This window comes from Cryptotermes secundus, unplaced genomic scaffold, assembly GCF_002891405.2.
Source record: "Cryptotermes secundus unplaced genomic scaffold, Csec_1.0 scaffold375, whole genome shotgun sequence".
Taxonomy (NCBI): Eukaryota; Metazoa; Arthropoda; class Insecta; order Blattodea; family Kalotermitidae; genus Cryptotermes; species Cryptotermes secundus.
In genome coordinates, this window is record NW_019731222.1 from 718,254 (window position 1) to 737,130 (window position 18,877).

Genomic DNA, 18,877 nt, shown 5'->3' on the forward strand with positions numbered 1-18,877 from the left:
TTGAGGATGAAACACTTCATAGTGACTTGAAGTGTTAGTTTCTGTCTTGAGATCCGTTGCTAGGAGACCACTAGTAGAAATGGAGAATCCCGATGCGTGTGCAAAGGTGACTGGAAAGAGTGAAAATCAGCTATAGCGCTGTATTAATGGTAATTAATAGAACTTGTAACCAAAATGCTAATAAATCAAATCATCCGAACTAGAACCCTTTATTTTCGTCACGCGTACCATCTTACACATGACAGTATGTTAGCGTGTATTTTACGTACCAATTAACTGATTTTTGGCCAGTCTGTATATGGGCTGGTGGATGGGTGAATGGGTAGAAGTGCGGAAAATGGAGGCAGAGGAGAAGCACGGAATGACAGAAAGAAAAGAAGCACATGAAGTGAAAACGGAGCGAATAAGTATTCATGAAGGAAAATTATAAAACAATAAAGGATAAAAAAGAAAGGAGCAAACAGGCCTAAAGACACAGAGGAATTCAGGAGAAAAATAAAAAAGTAAAATATAAAAATAGAAAAAGAAAACAAAACTGGAAAATATTGGAAGAACTATATTCCCACTTTCCTTTCACTACAATTCGAGTGTTTTACATCACAAGCAGATAGAAAACTTNTACACATGACAGTATGTTAGCGTGTATTTTACGTACCAATTAACTGATTTTTGGCCAGTCTGTATATGGGCTGGTGGATGGGTGAATGGGTAGAAGTGCGGAAAATGGAGGCAGAGGAGAAGCACGGAATGACAGAAAGAAAAGAAGCACATGAAGTGAAAACGGAGCGAATAAGAATTCATGAAAGAAAATTATAAAACAATACAGGATAAAAAAGAAAGAAGCAAACAGGCCTAAAGACATAGAGGAATTCAGGAGAAAACTAAAAAAGTAAAATATAAAAATAGAAAAAGGAAACAAAACTGATGGATCTTGGAAGAACTATATTCCCACTTTCCCTTCACTACAATTCGAGTGTTTTACATCACAAGCAGATAGAAAACTTCCGTATGTATGGGTAATGAATTCAATAAAACAACACAATTTGAGAGGCTGTAGTGTTGTCATTACTGACGGAAGTGATTTGTGAGGTACACCATTTCGATTGCTTCATATGGCATGATATACATACATATTAAATTTCATGAAGATTGGCTCAGACATTCAAGTTATATTACGGTTATTACCTCAACAATTTGAGAGACTGTAGTGTTGGTATTAATGATGGGTGGGATTCATGAATTACACAGTTGAAGTGGCTTCAACGGCATGATATACATACCAAGCTCCATGAAGGTCGAATTAAGCGCTCAAGCAATATTAAGAGTTTACCTCAGCAATTGGAGAGGCTGTAATGTTGGTATTACTGATGGCAGGCATTTACAAAATGTGCTGTTCAGATGGGCTAAGAGGCATGACGTAATACCAAATTTCATAGCCATCGATTCAGGCATTCACGTAACATTAAAGTTATTACTGCGATAATTCGATACGCTGTAGTAAGGTATAACTGGTGAGCAGGTCACATGATATACTTACCAAGTTTCACATATTGGTTTAGGAAATCAGTAAGTTGTTAGGGAGACTGTACACACAGACTGCAAAGTGAACTCATAAGGCTAATTGTATTTTTTAATAAGAAAGGAGGCTAAACAGTGAGCAGTGGACTGATCATTCATATAATGAGGTGCGACTGAATGTGAGTCATGATAGTGCACGCTTGCGTGATCTCCCGCAGCCATTTTGTACGTGGCATCAACAGAATCGTCTGTAGAGGGAAGAAGTAAATGTTCTGAGACATTAAGACGGACTTTAACGTACATTTCTCTTCGAAACTGAAACCAAGCAACTTCATGACACTCCTCGGAAAACGATATAAGAACTGCGGTATGCATTTCAGGTTGCATATGCGGGAATTCGATTGCATTTGGAAGCTTCCTAGAGTTAACGCAGTGGACCAGGGCTGGCGCTACAGCACAAGCAAGCCGAGCGGCGACCTGGGACAGAGCGAACTTATAGGCACTACATTTTGGAACTGACTTTTGTCTTTGGATATTTATTGGATGAAAATATTTGCCTATTTTTCTTTTTTTTTTTTTTTTTTTAAAGAGTAGACAGTTATCAGGAACAATGTCACAATTAATTTATCATTAAAACNATAAAATTATTTTAAGAGTCATGACACGAGTGACCATTCTTGGCACGGTATGAGATGTTTGTTCTTCAAATTGTGGCCAAATTCTGGTTAACTTAATCCGCTTTTAACTCAGGTTGGCAGCAGAATGTTGCTTTCCTTCATGAGGAATTTAGGCCTGCGTAGGCTCTACAGCTAACGGCTATTGCAGCTGAGGATTCTCTTGTGTTTCCTCAGTTCCTCCGAATTAATGCAAATATAAGGGTGTAGTTGACCGACCAGAGTGGCCGTGCGGTCTAAGATATGAACTGTCTTCGCCCATTCAAATAATGGATCGTGGGTTCGAAACCAACTTTAGATATCTGTTTGTGTTTATGTTGTTCTGTGTGTAGGTAGCGGCTTTGCGATGAGCTGATCCCCTGTCCAAGGAGTCCTACCCACTGTGTAAAAGATTAAGAAACTGAAATAGCGGCAGAGGTCCAACAAAGGGCTGTTGAGCTATAGATAGATAGAGAGATAGATAGCTAAAAGTGTAGTTGAAGCAGAGTGGCTCAGTAAGTATATCTATTGGCTAAGGAAATTCCTGAAACTTGACAGAAGCAGGAATTCTCTTGTCTTCAGCAAGACTAAACCAGTTCTGGGCCCTTCCTAGCGCGCCATCCAGTGGAAGAACCAACTTGGTGCTGTTTTCTTGGGAATAAAGGCGTCGATTTGTGAAGTGGGCCCCTGAGTTCCATCTACTGACGAGATTAGTAATAAGTGGAGCTATACCTCTGCTCGCCGTTAGACCCTACATCTTCATGGCTTAATTCTTAACATGTGGATTGTTGTACTTTTTCTAGAACCCATAATCTTATAGCGGCTTTTGAACGGAAAACGCTGGAGTGGTTGGGATATGTAATTAGAATGGATTAAACAGGGGTGACCAAGGTAACAAGGAAGTTAGAATGACCAGACTGAGAAGATAGTAAAATATAGGGAATAATGTATGAAAGCTTGAAGTGAAAATATGGTAAGCAGATAATACTTAATATTTCTGCTCTATTAATACTGTAATATAAACTTATTTTATAACGGATCCATTAAAGAAAGTTTTTAAGAAATTTTTGTCGCTGTATTTAATTAGTATTTATGTTACACTCGGTACTAAGACTAGCTACGGGCTGGATGACCAAGGGGTATGAGTTCGAATCCCAGTAGGGTCAAGAAACCTCTCTTCTCCAAATCGTCCAGACCGGCTCTGGGGTCCACCCAACCTCCTATCTAATTGGTATCGGAGGCTTTCTCTCCGGTGGTAAAGCTGTCTGGGTGTGAAGCTGACCACTCACCTCCAACTAATGCCGAGGTCAAGAAAATGTGGATCTATATATCCACTCCGCCATACGCCTTCATGGCGTAGTGCTTAATGAGTTAAACACAAGGAAACTTTACCGTTCTCTTTATTTACATTACGCAAAGTAATGTAAACGGCCTGGAGACGAATGTATTTCAGAACTTGTTGTTTGCAAAAAGAACGTAAGAGTTAACAATGCGTTAGCACATGCGCAGAGCGTAACAAGCAAAAATTATAAATTTTCTAAATCTGAACGTGTTTCTTCAGAAGCTTTTCATACGTCAGTATTCGCAGGGGTCACCAGCTCTTAGTATCTGAGTTAGACTTTCAGTGGGCCGCGCCATAGCTCAAGCAGTTAGTCGTTGGCTTCCAACAGCGGCAGCCCGTGTTCGATCCCGGGTCTGGACAAGTGGGATTTGTGGTGGACAAAGTGGCGCTGGGGCAGGTTCTCTCCGAGAACTTCGGTTTCCCCTGCCAATGATCATTCCAACAATTGCTCAACAATCACCCTCACCTATCATATGGGGCTGGTACAATAGGCCAGAAGCGGCCGCAGTACAAGGGACTTAATCCCATCCCACTAGCGTTAAAATAAATTGACTGTCAGTACCAAACCTTCCCATAAGCTCGCATAGCAATGTACAACCCAAAAGAGACAAGCTGTATTACACGGACCTTCTGTACACTATTTCAATACGCTGTGAGGCCAAAAAGGCAAAGTTGTCCCTGTGCTTAACTGATTAAACACTACGCCATGAAGGCATACGGAGGAGTGGATGTATACGCCCATATTTACATGACCTCGGCACAAGTTGGAGGTGAATGATCAGTTGCACGCCCCGACTGCTTTACCCCCCATGTACCCATTGGATACCAGCGCGTTCGACTGACAGCCTTGCCGCCATCTGTGAGCAGATTTTCTAGAAAATGTGGGAACCTCAACATCTCACAACCCTATGAGCCTCCACGGCCTGTTACAGGAATAGCTTTTCTTTACTCGTTGGACAGGATGCTGGTTGGGCCGCAGAGCCCGTCTGGACGACATGGAAAAGGGAAAACTCTTGTCCCAACCGGGACTCGAACTCCGACACTCGGTCGTCCAGCCCGTAGTCAGTCGCTATATCGAGTGAGCCATCCGGGCTCTCCATTTTGCTTCACGGCACCAGCTTCACCTGTGAAGGGCAGAAGGAGGCAGAGAAAGAAAATAACAGATAATAATGGGGCTGAGGTCCATCGTAAGAAAGAAAGGAAAGAGGCCCGAGGGGTAACACGCACCCTTACTTTCCGACATACTGCTCTAATAGCACACTCACTAACCAAGCTATAAAACAGTATTAGAACTTGGTCGCAATAGTAACATTATTTAGTTCGTCTTCATTCATAAATTTATTTAACGACGCTGTCAGTAGCTGAATTTATATACCGTCGAATCATATGATTAGTTAATAATGAATTGCAGAGGATCTTGAAGGAAGCGGTTACAATCTAATTTGATGTAACAAACAAAACAAAACAAACTTCTTGGTTTTAGTCCCAAAGAGAACTATACCGACCGAGCGACCGCCGTTTGTCGACGAAGTTAGTATCAAATTTAGCGGATAGAGGGTGTTGCATGGTCAGCGCAACGGATCCCCAAGGCCGTTAATTTCGGTTTTCTAGCCCGGGGCCTCTATTTCCTTGAAATAGCTCCTCAGTTATCCTCACGAGGCAGAATGGACCCCGTTCCAGACCCACTACTTCTCAGAAAATCTGGTAGAGCCGGGAACCTCTGGATCTGTAGCCAGAAACTTTGACCACTAGACCACAGAGGCGGAGGTAAAGTGAAAAGCTAAAGTTGTCCCTGTTCTTAATTAATTAATTAATTAATTAATACGTCAAGAAGGCGTATAGATATACATTATCTTCACCTCGGCACTAGTTGGAGGTGAGTGGTTATCTTCACGCCTCGGCCGCTTAATTTAAGATGTACCATCCCGAGATTTGTCTGAAGTGACTGAGGAAATCCATGAAAAACTTCAGTGAGAGTCGTCGGTGTCCAGGCACGGACGTCACCCGTTATCTCCGATTGTGCTTTGTTCACATTCCGTACTTTATATCAGTTTTATAGAGAGGCGCTAAAACGTGAACATATTCTGTCGCAGACACGACAGTGGCAGAAATTATAAAACACGTGACAGTAAAATTATATCGTCTCTTTCACGTAATGGAGGCTTATAGGGAGATGGAGAGCAACGCTGCGCATGTCCTTAACCACGGCAAAGCTCTTGGAAAGAAATAAGTTCTAAAAGTTTGTGACGTTGGTACATAAGTATAAATATTATGTTTCTGGACAATATCCATCGTATTGTCTTTATCTAAATACACAATTCTGTTTAGTTTTCAAAACACAACGTTTTTGAAACTCAATTTTGTCCCTGTCTTCAGGAAGAAAAATGTACGAAAACATAACATTTGTATGGAGGGAACTAGTCATTTTATTTCCAACTGCTTCACCTCCTGGGAGGTATACGCGGTAGTGTAGTTGGTTGAGGCCCTATGCTTCAAGCCGGAAGGTCGCGGGTGCGAGTTTCGATGAGATAGATATTTTTCGATTTATCTAATCCTTCCAGCCGCATTATGGTCCTGGGTTCGACTCAGTCTCTAACAGAAATGAGTTCTAGGAATCTTCCTGGAGGGTAAAGGGATGCCGGCGCTTAAGGCTGTCAACCTCACCGACATCTGTGAACTAATTTTCTAGAAAAATGTTGGAGCCTTGACGTCTCACAATCCTATGTGCCTCTACGGCTTGTTACAGGGATGGCTTTACGTTGTATAACCTTCTGGGAAGTTACCCCTTAGGAGAGGAAGCATAGTTGCCCCCAGAGCAATTCTGGTTGTAGTGTAGGAAATGTGGAAGGGAGAAACATTGTACATGAAGGGAATCGAACCCCAGGCGCATAATCTATAGTCGTCCATTCTATTAATCGAAATATCGGGGTCACTGATCTGCTTACCTATTTTTATAGAGTTGATCCATTAGCAGTACTACATTGATAGTTCCAGCAAGTACAAGCTGCGGACATCATTATTATGTATAGACTAATTCCAAAACACGGGGTCTCCATTAAGGAGGCAGTAATGCTATACATATTACTGAGAAATTCTTTCCTTTCATAAAACCCGTAGTTCCACTATGGATACAAAAAGCCGACCATTGGGTACTGACATGAGATACTTCAATACGTTTCATACTTTCACACAACGATTTTCCAAAATAGCATATATTTCAATCTACAGTTAGCTCTCACAAGTCATACCTTCCCTTCAGGAACTAACTGTATGAGGGACAATCAGTAAACATGTCACAAATGGAAATTAAACAAGTGTAATTGACGTAATATTCGTAGGTTTCCTATGTGTACCAATAGGGAGCAGCACAGTGCAGTAGGTAGTAGATGCGCATGCGAATGTTCAGAGACTGGTTTCAATAGACAAAATGGCGACCGTGCTTGAGGAGTATAATACCGAAGAGCGGAATTCTGTTGTGCGTCCTTGGCGGACAAAAGATCTTAATGCATAGGATATTTGAAAATAGATGTTTCTAATTTATGTTGGAAAATATTTGTCACGTAAAGCAGTTCACGCCGGTTACGGTAGCCGAGCGGTCTAAGGCATGTACTGTCTTCGCTCGTTTAGAAACCGGGATCGTGAGTTCGAATCACACTCAGGGCATGGATGTTTAGTTTGTGTGTGTGCGTTTTTCTGTGTTTGTGTACAGGTAGAGGCCTTGCGACGAGCTGATCACGCCCAAGGAGTCCTACCGAATGTGTAAGATCTATAAAAACCGAAGTGAACGGAGGAGTTCTTGGAGGTAGGCCTAGGCCCACTGGGGCTGTAGTGCCAAGGGGAAAAAAAAAGCAGTTCATAACTGGGTGACAAATGTTTCGATGATGACGATAAGGTTGAAACGGAAGTGGCTGATACAACAGTCAGAAACTTCTATACTGTGGATTTCGACGTACTGGTAAAGCGATAGGAAAAGTGTGTCGATGTTGGTGGAGGATATTTCGAGAAATAAACTTTTTTTTTCAAGGTACGAATATCACATATTTTACGTTTTATATCCACTTGCGTCCTACTTACTGGCTCTCCCTCTTATATGGCTACAAGTGTGATTATTCAGGCTTGTTCCCACACTACTTTGCCGTCCAAACGACACGAGACAACACTTGATTCAATAAAAAAGCTTAGCTCTATATACACGTGTATGCAATGCGGTTCTTGCCCCCGCCTACGTCACTCTCAGCTAGAGTATTAACACGTGTACCATAACACTTCACTGCTGTCATCTTCAGGTGAGGACTTGAGATACTTTCTTACAATAGTTAAGCCCATAATATGAGATTTGGGCCAGCTGATCTGGAAGTGTCTAGTAATAGAACCCGAGGAAGCATCGTCGTCATCATCATCATACAATCAATTCCTCCGCGTCATACATGCATGTATACTGGCTCCATTTTAATATCATCCCAGCATGGGGACCTGCATGTATTTATTTTTTGGAATGAAGTTATTGTCAGCAGTCTGACTCTTTTCTATATTCTTGCAAAATTCTGAGAACGTTATCACTGGAAGCTTTTCGACATAACGCCTTTCCATAACATATTTGACGCGTTCTGTATAATAATTGTCTTGTGCTTCAACTCTTACGCCATTTTTGAATCTTTATTTCTATTTATCTGACACTTGATATTGGACGTTATCTGGTTCAGTCTTGTGAAACGCGATGTGTGAAAATTTGTTTAAGTTATAACAAACTACCTCAACGTCCTGTTATGAGTGCATGAGCTGTGAAGCTGACACAAATGTGCTGGGTCGTACATACTTAATTCATGGCGGACACAAACTGATAAAGTTTATCTGCAGCCTACTTAACACAAAGAATTCCCCACAAGACGCAATAACGTACTTGCCACGACCACACATAGAAAGTCACGATAGCTCAGTCGGTGTAGCAACTAATGAATTATTGAGGAATTGTTGTTCGATTCCAGGCAGGACCCAAGAATTTTCTCTTCTTCACAGATTACACACCAAATCTGGAGCTCATCCACTCTAATATCCAATGAGTACCAGGAATAAAATGGCCGCAGCATGAAGCTGTCCAATCACTTCCTTCAAATGTATGATTTAAGAATGTATGGAGACATAACTCTACTCAACATAAGTGTTAATTGCATTGTGCTATCCTGTCCTTATACCGACTGAGCTACCGCAGATCTACCTCTTTTAATTTGTTTCTGTTATATTATTCAATTAATTCCCCCATATTCATTCTTACCAAACCACTCGTTATTTTGTTTCTTAGTCTCTCAAAATCCCCTCTTCTCTAAACCACATAATTTGCATTGCTTTAAATAAAAATCATTAGAAAATTTTAAAGTTTATTCGCTGTAAATTCATCTTGCAAACCTCAATCTCCATTTTCACCCATCACACCAATCTCTTAACCAGTCCTCTCCAGTTGACCTTCCAGCCACCTGCAAACCAACTTGCGTTCTCGTAAATTTATTCAGTACTTGTTTACTGTCATATCTTATTAGTAATATTTCAAACAGCCTTTCTACAATTGCCGAACTACTCCATCTTCCTCAGATCTAAAATAATTTCAAATTAAAAATACCACTTCAATAAAATAAAATAATTATTATCCTCCAAACAACCGCATCTAAATTACAACAAAATAAAACATTCAAATTCTAATTTGTTTTACTATCGTATTACTAACACTCCATTTCAAAATTCTTCAACAAAAAAAAATTTTCCCTCGCTTAAATCTGAAATAATTGCCAATAAAACTTTACCTAAAACATAAAAATGTCTTTCATTCACGTTCTTATCTTATTACCAACTTTTCAAACCAGAAAATTAGTCTGTATCGTCATAATAACCATTCACACCATTATAACCATTTCACACATCTGAAAATATTCTCCTTAATTATATAAAATAATTCTATCTGTTAGTAGACTCCGCTAATTCCGTCACACAGAAATGACCTCAGAGAACGGAGAGAAATAAATCCCCTACAATAAACTTTAAACCAACTAACACTCCCAAGATGTTTATATACGTCAAACACACGTGCAGGAAACAGTTCTCAATTTTTTTATATAGCATTATGTAACTTACGCTAGAACAAGCCCAGATTGATTGACGTAATTAACTCAAATCAGTGTGAATAGTAACGCCAATATAATTTGTATTCATGTCTGCACAGAAGCATGCTCGTTCGTGGCCACTTCATATTCCGGAGGTCAAGAATAAATTAACTTTCCTGACGAGACCAAGTTCGCCTGTTTAATAACAAATGAGAAACCTCACAGCGATCGCTATAAACACCTATATCTTGTGGGATATAGCTACTCGTGATCTGTAGAAAGTAAGCTGGCGTTTAAAAGGAATATATTTCCTTTTTCTTGACTTATTCTTCGACTCTGAAGATGGAGGCGAAATAAGCGTCAGAAGTTCGGTTACTTTTAGGCGAGTTACAAGGTGTTATTTCCCAGATGATACAACTCTTCTCTGATGTGACTACTTAGGAAGTAAAGCATAATTAGATGGAGGGAGTAGACATACATTATAGGAATATGTTAGAAGCATGACTGTATGACCGGCTGTACACACTTTCTGGCTGAATTTATTTCTGCAGACTTTTTTTTGAAAAACTCAAGGGAGAGAAAGACTGCGCTGACAAGACCAGCAGCATATACAGAAGACAGACCCGTCCTCTCATCAGAGAGGGAACCCCACAAAAACAAAACCATAACTATCAAACAGTAATAAATACGTATATGGTCATGAGCCCCAGATGGGGCTCGACACCAAAACTTACTTGCTGACTGATCATCAATCTCAATGTAATTTATCTTTTTGAGAGTCAGTCGGTCCTGTGCGGGAATCTGTAAAGACAGGACTTGAGAGCGCGAAGCTGAAGAGTCTCCATTGTTAGAAGCCGTTGCCAGGGAACGGCTAGTGAAGACACAGCAATCTACAAAATGCTTAGCGGGTGTGGTGATTTGTGAATTTTGGAGATTAGGGGTGACGCTGTAATCACTTGTAGTTCCGAGTTTTAATACAAGTGGTCAATAAATCCAGTATCCAATGCAAACCCCGTCTATAGTCACACACATACTACATGACAGTATAATAGATCAGTTCTGAGCCATAGGAATAATAATATAAGTTGGGTGCCGAAACGTAAGACCAGGGAATTAAGCCCCAGCACATCAAAATCAAAATTCTAACGGATCCGATGAAATATTCACGTACATTCTTTTTTTTTTTTGCTAGAGGAGTGGGACTAAGTCCCTTGTACTGAGGCCACTTCTGGCCTATTATACCAGCCCCAGATGATAGGTGAGGGTGATTGTGGAGCAATTGGTGGAATGAAGATTGGCAGGGGAAACCGAAGTACTCGGAGAAAATCTGCCTCAGTGCCACTTTGTCCATCATAAATCCCACTTGACCAGACCCCGGGATCGAACCCGGGTCGCCGCGGTGGGAAGCCAGCGACTAACCCCTTGAGCTATGGCGCGGCCTAATATTCATGTAACTTCATATGTTATGCGAGGTTAACACGGCACTGGTATGTCGATGTGGATATACAACGGCTACTATAGACATAAATCATTTAAGATTTCAAACTGATCGAGCCGGTGGCTTTCTGATGGCAGTGTAACGGATATGACGGCCTCACACTGCTGAATGCTTATGCATGTAGTAAGTGACTATATAAATGTACAAAAAATATATTTGCGAGCGCGGGAGGACTCAGGCCGAAGAGCCAGACGCCTCTCTCGTCAAATGTGGCCGAACATAACCCATAAGTTCGGTTTATATTTTCGTCGTATAGAGAACTCACCACTGAACAACGTGTGATGTGCAGTTCGTACAGAAGATTTTAATCGGAAAATGACACAGGCTGAAGCAACTTGAGAGATCTAACTGCAAGTGACAGAAGAACATCAAAATCGATGCCTGATCTGAACTGGCTCGGTCTGACCGACGATGGGGACCAATATTCGTTATGAAATATCAGATTTTATGAAAATAACCAAGTAACAACCAGCTACTCGAAGAATTCTCTATACAATAAAAGATGAAGTTGTCCTTGTGATTAACTGATTAAACACTACGCTATGAAGGCTTAGGGGGGAGTGGATGTATAGATCCAAATATTTTTACCTCAGCACTAGCTGGAGATGTGTGGTCAGTTTCATGCCCCGGTTATTTTACTCACCGTATACATTAGATATGAGGTTGGGTTGACCCTGATCCGGTCCGGACGACGTTGAGAATAGAAAATTATTGACCACACCGGGACTCGAACTCCGACTCCCTTGGTCGTCCATTTTGTAGCCAGCTGCTATACAGACTGAGCTATCCCGCTTCTTCTGTTGAGTTAATTTCATTAAACGGCTGTATTTGGACATCCCTGGCAAGTAGAGACTTCTAGAGGGAGAAGAAGGTGGCTGTCAGAAAACCTCAAACAAATTTCTCCAGGGCTATTGAGTGAGACATCGGCAGAAGATTGAATTGTTAGGGGAAAATTACTATAGTCATGGTAACCTAAGCTAGCAATTTGCCTTTGTGCCTGCAGGCTAAAGCAAGCAGGGGTTGCCTAGGAAATATTTCCAAATTATCCTTCTACCTTTTCACTTTTTATTCCCTTTTGTTTTCTTAACTACGGATAGGTAATCACGAAATCATCATCATCAACATCAAATCTGAAGCAGTCCAAGAATTCACGACGTATGTTGTTAGTATGCTTTTCAGTTACTAAAACATAACGAACATATCATAATCATAATCATCTTCATCAAATCTAAAGCAACATAAATTTAAGCTTTATGAAAATTTACTTCTAAATTAGAGAAATAATTAATTTAACTTTATGTTCCAAGGCATAATCAAATACTCCGACTGTCTCAGTAAGTAATGAGAGGCGCTGTCATCATATACGTCATCATTATCATCATAATCATCAAATTCAAATAAGTAAACATCTGAAAGCCGGTCACAGTAGCCGAGCGGTCTAAGGCATGTACTGTTTTCACTCGCTTGGAAACCGGGATCGTGGGTTCGAATCCCACTCAGGGCATGGATGTTAATTTGTGTGTGTCGGTTTTTCTGTGTTCGTGTACAGGTAGAGGCCTTGCGACGAGCTGATCACCCGCCCAAGGAGTCCTACCGAATGTGTAAGATCTAGAAAAAACCGAAGTGAACGGAGAAGTTCATGGAGGTAGGCCTAGACCCACTGGGGCTGTAGTGCCAAGGGGGAAAAAACATCTGAAAATAAATAAAATAGATTAGATTTTGAGTTAAAGAACATTTAAGATAAATATTACCTGTGACCGAATGTGACCAACTAATGAGGTCAACTTCGTAACTTCAGAGAGGCCTATATGATCATGATCATCATCAGCGTTAGATCTGAAGCAGTAAAAAAGCAATAAAAGGATCTTCATCGAAAGCAGTGTAGGCACTTCAGAATGCTGTTTCTATTTCGCCAGTCAACTTGTGTAGCCTATAGTAGAATGAATGTTAAGCGGACACACAAAATGTAGGCCTATTCGAGCAAGGATTTTACCCAATTTCTAGACGTTCATATGACTCTATGAGCAATAATTTGCTTAAGACACGCAAACGAATGATGATTTATGAGTGTGCAGTTGAAATGGGGCGAGTAGGCATTGGAAAGAAAGCGGTGTTTCTCAATCCATGCACCAGTATACTTGCTGTGTTTCCTAGTTATTTACGGATAAAAATAGCTCTACAAAAATATATAATTTTGCCTACACTCAGTGTCTCATGATTTTAAATACTTATGTCTGTGTTTTCTGAGATCCATAAACTTATTAATTTTATTTGGAATAAGAAAGAATTGCCTGATCAGTGGAAGGAGTCTATTATTGTACCAGTTCACAAGAAGGGTGATAAAACTGACTGTAGTAATTATCGAGGGATATCACTGCTATCAACTTTATAAAAAAAATAATCGAATATTATTGTTTCCAGTTTAAATCTATATATTGGGGACACACGATAGCGTAGTTGGTTGAGGTACTATGCTTCAAGCCAGAATGTCGCGTGTTCAAGTCCCGATGAGGTCACTGGATTTTTTTTTCAATTGACCTAATTCTTCCAGCCGCACTATGGCGCTGGGGTCGACTCAGCCTCTAACAGAAATGAGTACCAGAGATATTCTTGGAATCTTCTTTGTTGGCAAAGGGCGGCCTCCATTTTTGAGCCGATTGTCTAGGAAATGTGGGAATCTCAACGTCTCACAACCCTATGAGCCTTCACGGCCTGTTAAGGGATACCTTTACTTTTTTACTTTATATAAGTGAAATTATTGGAGATAATCAATGTGGGTTTCGATGTAACAAATCAACTACTGAGCAGATCATGATTTAGGATGACGAAGCCATATTGATCTAGATGTACTGTCGACTTATTTATAACCTTCAATGTCTCTATCTTCAGGTCGAAATGGTAAAGAAATAAAAGCCATCCCTGTAACAGGCCGTGAAGGCCCATGGGGTTGTGAGACGTCAAGGCTCCTACATTTTCTAGACAATCAGCTCACAGATGGCGGTAAGGTTGTCAGCCCTACTCGCCGACCACCTTTTACCCCAAGAATATTCCTGGTACTCATTTCTGTTAGAGGCTGAGTCGACCCCAGGTCCATAGTGCAGTTGGAAGGATTAGGCAAACTGAAAAATCCACATTATTGGGACTCGAAACAGCGACCTTCAGCGAAATGGCACTGGACATAATAAGGATTTACATGGCGCCATCACTCAGAAAAGGACCGCCATATTTTACCTTGTTATTTCGCAAATTTCTGTATTTTTGTATCAACCGATTAGCAGACCTTGACGGAAGAGGGGAATCCGCGGATGTCTTCTTTTTTGTCACAAAATATCTCAAGACATAAGTTAAAATAGTTCATTTAAAAGCTAATAAGTATAAACTGTGGTTTTTGGTTCTTGTTTGCAATCTTCGGCTGAGGCCAAAGACACTTCTCCCGTTGCAGTGGGCCGATCATTTGCGTGTAAATTCTCCACGCAACTGCGTCGTAAGTAACGCTAGTTGCAGCTACGTAAACCGGTTCAATGCTTTTCTTACGTATTTGATTTCAATTTACAAAAGCAGGCGTGTCTGTATCTTGAATAGAAAAAAAGTTAAATGAACTGCTTTGGATTTAAATCACTCACAGCGGTGGACATGAAGAAGTCTATTATCTGGGTTATAGCGCCCTGTATCTCATGAAAGTCAACCAATATATTGTATTTTGAAAAAAAAAATATGACGACCCAAAATTGTGGAGTTGAGCGAACAACTAACCAGCGAGAAGCAGTCAGAAAATTCTGGTCGATTGTGACAACTTAACAGACTAATGGCACTAGATATAAAGATAATCAGCATGAAGTTCTGCGTGCTGTCTGCTTCACGCTGAACTCTTGCTCGACTTACTCTTCGACCCTAGGCCGCGCCATAGCTCAAGCGCTTAGTCCCTGGCTTCCCATCGCGGCGGCCCGGGTTCGATCCCCGGTCTCAAGTGGGATTTGTGGTGGACAAAGTGACGCTGGGGCAGGTTTTCTCGGAGTACTTCGGTTTCCCCTGCCAATCTTCATTCCACAAATTGCTCCACAATCACCCTCACCTATCATCTGGAGCTGGTACAATAGGCCAGAAGCGGCCGCAGTACAAGGGACTTAGTCCCACTCAACTAGTAATAAAAATAATAATACTCTTCGACCCTTAAGGGTGAAGGTGTCATGTTCTTCCAAAACCTTAGTTGACTTTCACAGGGCTACACTGCCTTATATCCCAGAAGAGAGATCTCTTTAATTATGCTGCACCTAAAACTCATCTGAAATCCCGTGTGGAGACCGGTTCGAATGCCTCCACCGTGGCCCTGCGAATCATAGATGACGAAAAGGGAACTAAGTGCCTGGGTGTATAACTGGGCCACCCTGTTCCTGGGGATATAAATACGGGGACCTGTCCCTTAAGGTTGGTAGAGCCTCGAATTTGAGACAGTAAAATGTGGTCACGAGTCCGCGAAATCCGAACATAAGAATGACTGCACTGACGAGAGTCAGCAGCAGTTGCAATCTACACACACATCGTCTCGTCTGATAGGATGTTACGTAAGGACTATAAGAGCACGTATTCAGTTGTAAAAATTCTCCGGTCGTGAGTCTCAAGGGGTTTGCCGTCAAAATGAATTGATTGGCTGTAAACCGCCAGTCGTGAAGTAAATCTGACACTGACTCTGACGCATCTGAATATTTGTCATGATCATGTAGTTATATATATATCATTATGAAATCATTAGAAATTAGTATCGCTAAATTCTATTCTAAACATAAAATGAAGACCCAAATCACTCTACTGGAGGTATCATTGAACACATATGAACTTCCTTCCATTAGGTTGTATAGTTGCTGCGTGAGGTGCCCTCAGAGATGTTTTATACAGACAATAGTCTCATTCGTCCATAAGTGCGAGAATCTTACGTTAAAGACACCACTGGACTACTCTTGTGTCCTAAGAGACACAGTGTCGCTGCACGAAATAAAAAGTTCTCTTCGACTTACAGAGATTCCATCTGAAAATACAGTTTTGTTCCTTCAGGATGACGGAGGGCGTGAGGGGAAGTGGGAGCTAGTCTGTAATTAGAAGGGAGCAAGACAATATGTTCAGGGGCCCTCGAGTTACATGTGCTGCCTGTGTGTTGCAGGTTTGGTTCCAGAACCGGCGCGCCAAGTGGCGGAAGAAGGAACACACGAAGAAAGGGCCAGGGCGCCCTGCGCACAACGCACACCCGCAGACGTGCAGCGGGGAGCCTATCCCGGAGGAGGAGCTGCTGCGGAAGGAGCGAGAGCGACGCGAGAAGAAACTCATGAAGTCACTGCAGCGACAGCAGCGCAAACTGGCGGCAAAGGGAATAGCAGTCGACATGGCTACCTTGAGGCGAGAGTGGGAGCAGCAACAGGGAAAGAAAGTAGCCTCTAGGGTCCAACAGTCGTCTTCTCAACAGACATCTGTTCTGAACAACAACAACAATGACTCTTCAAGCTGCTGCAGCAACACTAACAGTTCTGCTGCTAGGGATATAGAGATAGACGTCGTTGGGGATGATAGCGACAGTGAAGGTGATGACAATTCGTCTAGAAAAAGTGATTCAGGACCGGTTAGTTTTGTAACTGTTTCACCGTCATCAACCGCTAGGGATGAAGAAGAGTTTGGTGATCGTCTGAGAGTGGTGAAGAGGTCAGAATTATCATTTGAACATTACAGACATCAACAAAATTCGACCACTCCAACAATCGATCTCTCGACTGTTAATAAGTGCAACAGTAATGATAATAACAAACAGAGAAGATTAAATCCTTTCAGTATAGAATCTCTGCTCTCAAGAACGGAGCATTCTGCAACTGTAATGACCGAAAATAACACGAATCACAGCCGTACGATGAGGGAGACACCTGGTGATTTAACAACGAACTTGTGATTCAAGTAACGGTTTTGCCGGAATATTTATGTGTTTTATTTTCTTTTTGTACACAACAAATGAAAGTGGCGAGTTCGGTTCTGAAATAATATTAAATAGTAATAAATTATGATATATGAAATATGAAAAGGAAATTTCGTAAACATAATCAATACAATAGTTACGTTATTGTCGTGACTAAATAGTATGCCTTCGAGACAAAATAAAACGCTAATTATAAAACCCTTTATGATGTATATAAATAACAAACATATTTAATATTTACCATTTTTAAATCACAGAAGTTTAATTGGGGCTATAAACTTAAATTTTTCCTAATTTTAAACACATTAACGAGAAATACGGCAGAAACACCGAAGAGGGGGTGGGTGTAATAAGAAATATACAAGTTCTTCGAAAAATTTTGCCTCACTTGTCCAAAGGATGTAGTACGTATTTGAGGCTAAATACGGAACTTTACAATTTGGCATCGTATTTTTTGCCAAAAATTTTATACATGAAGGGATATGACATTTCACATACACTGGAACTTGATGTCAGTGCTCATTTCCATTGTTAGAATCTTTAACATTAAATCCATCTCAGATTTATTCTGTTTCTAAAAGTATCATGGATTATTCCCTCGAAAAAGTCCAGACTTGAAAGTTACTCCGAAGTTAGCACTCAGAAACGTGGTACTCTTCTCTGCAAAAGAGAAAGACCCACCCGTTTTCCTTAGGATATTTACATTGGTTGAACTTGGTAAGCATTTTTCTTAAGACGGATGATTTTGGCCATTGCTTGTTCACATGCCTTACCTACATTATTCAACGTTAAACTACATGAATTGGAGATAAATTTGACTTTTCCTTAAATGTATTGAAATTAGAAGAAAGCAGTCTTCTAAGATTTGGCATCGTGTATATGTGATTTTAACCGACGTTTCAGAGGAACGGATCGCCTCCATCTTCAGGGTGGAAGAAAAAATATAAGAAATCTGNTTCTTCTTAATTTGTTTCAATTTTTATTTTACATATCGATGGAAATTCTCCATCTTCTTAGCCCTATTAGAGTCCGAAACAGTGATATAATGCATGGCTCTACCTGCTTACGCAATTCGACCGTGGAATGTATCTATTGAGTGTGTTAGTCATCTGTGCACAGAATGGAGAATCGCCCATTAAGGGTTACTAGTCTGTAATTCAGTTTTAGATAAGATTTATTATAAACGTAAATACCGTTTACAATTACACTACTTTCATAAACTGATCTGGTATTAAAATATTAATTTATTGAATTCTAGGACACTTCTTATTCGTAATATCTGGCAACAACGGACCAAGTATGTCTATGGGTATATTTTGAGACCGTCATTTTAAAGTTAAATTCTACCAAAATAATTTTAAATGTCCTTGTTCCTGTTGTCTCTCTTGAAGTTATAATACAGAAAACACTTGTTTTCGACTTGTTTTCCATATGAATCATTTCTCAGTATCTAGTCACACTTATACTTCCACAAATAAGATTTTGATTGATATTTGAATAACCCAATCAGAATTCTGAACGATAAAGTGTAACTTTGTTTCGAAACACTGAACTCGTCCCTTTTCCTTCGCATTTATATTCCTCTGTTGCGCAGTGTTTCCTGTGAATCATTTCAGGAAACGTTATGCACGTTAGGGTTATTTTACTCTTCAGTTGAAACTAAGATACAAGTGAACATAAATGAAGCAAAGAAACAATTGCTGTCTGTCAAATTAAACATCTGTTGACAAACGTGATAACGAACAGAACATTGCATATTATTGTCAAATGTCTTTGAAATATTTGTTTTCTTTAATTTATAAAAATCAAAACAAATGTTGT

The 18,877-nt window shown here is 40.5% G+C and overlaps 1 protein-coding gene across 1 annotated transcript in view; it reads left to right on the forward strand.

Annotated features, from left to right (window-relative positions):
• Nucleotides 1–17,956, forward strand: part of LOC111866481 (homeobox protein unc-4-like) — a 111,526-nt gene extending 93,570 nt beyond the window's left edge. Inside the window, exon 3 of the mRNA XM_023855456.2 lies at nucleotides 16,259–17,956. Coding sequence (XP_023711224.1) covers nucleotides 16,259–17,032 — 774 coding nt within the window. The 3' untranslated portion in view covers nucleotides 17,033–17,956. The remainder of the gene's footprint in view (nucleotides 1–16,258) is intronic.
• The last annotated feature ends 921 nt before the right edge of the window (nucleotides 17,957–18,877 follow it).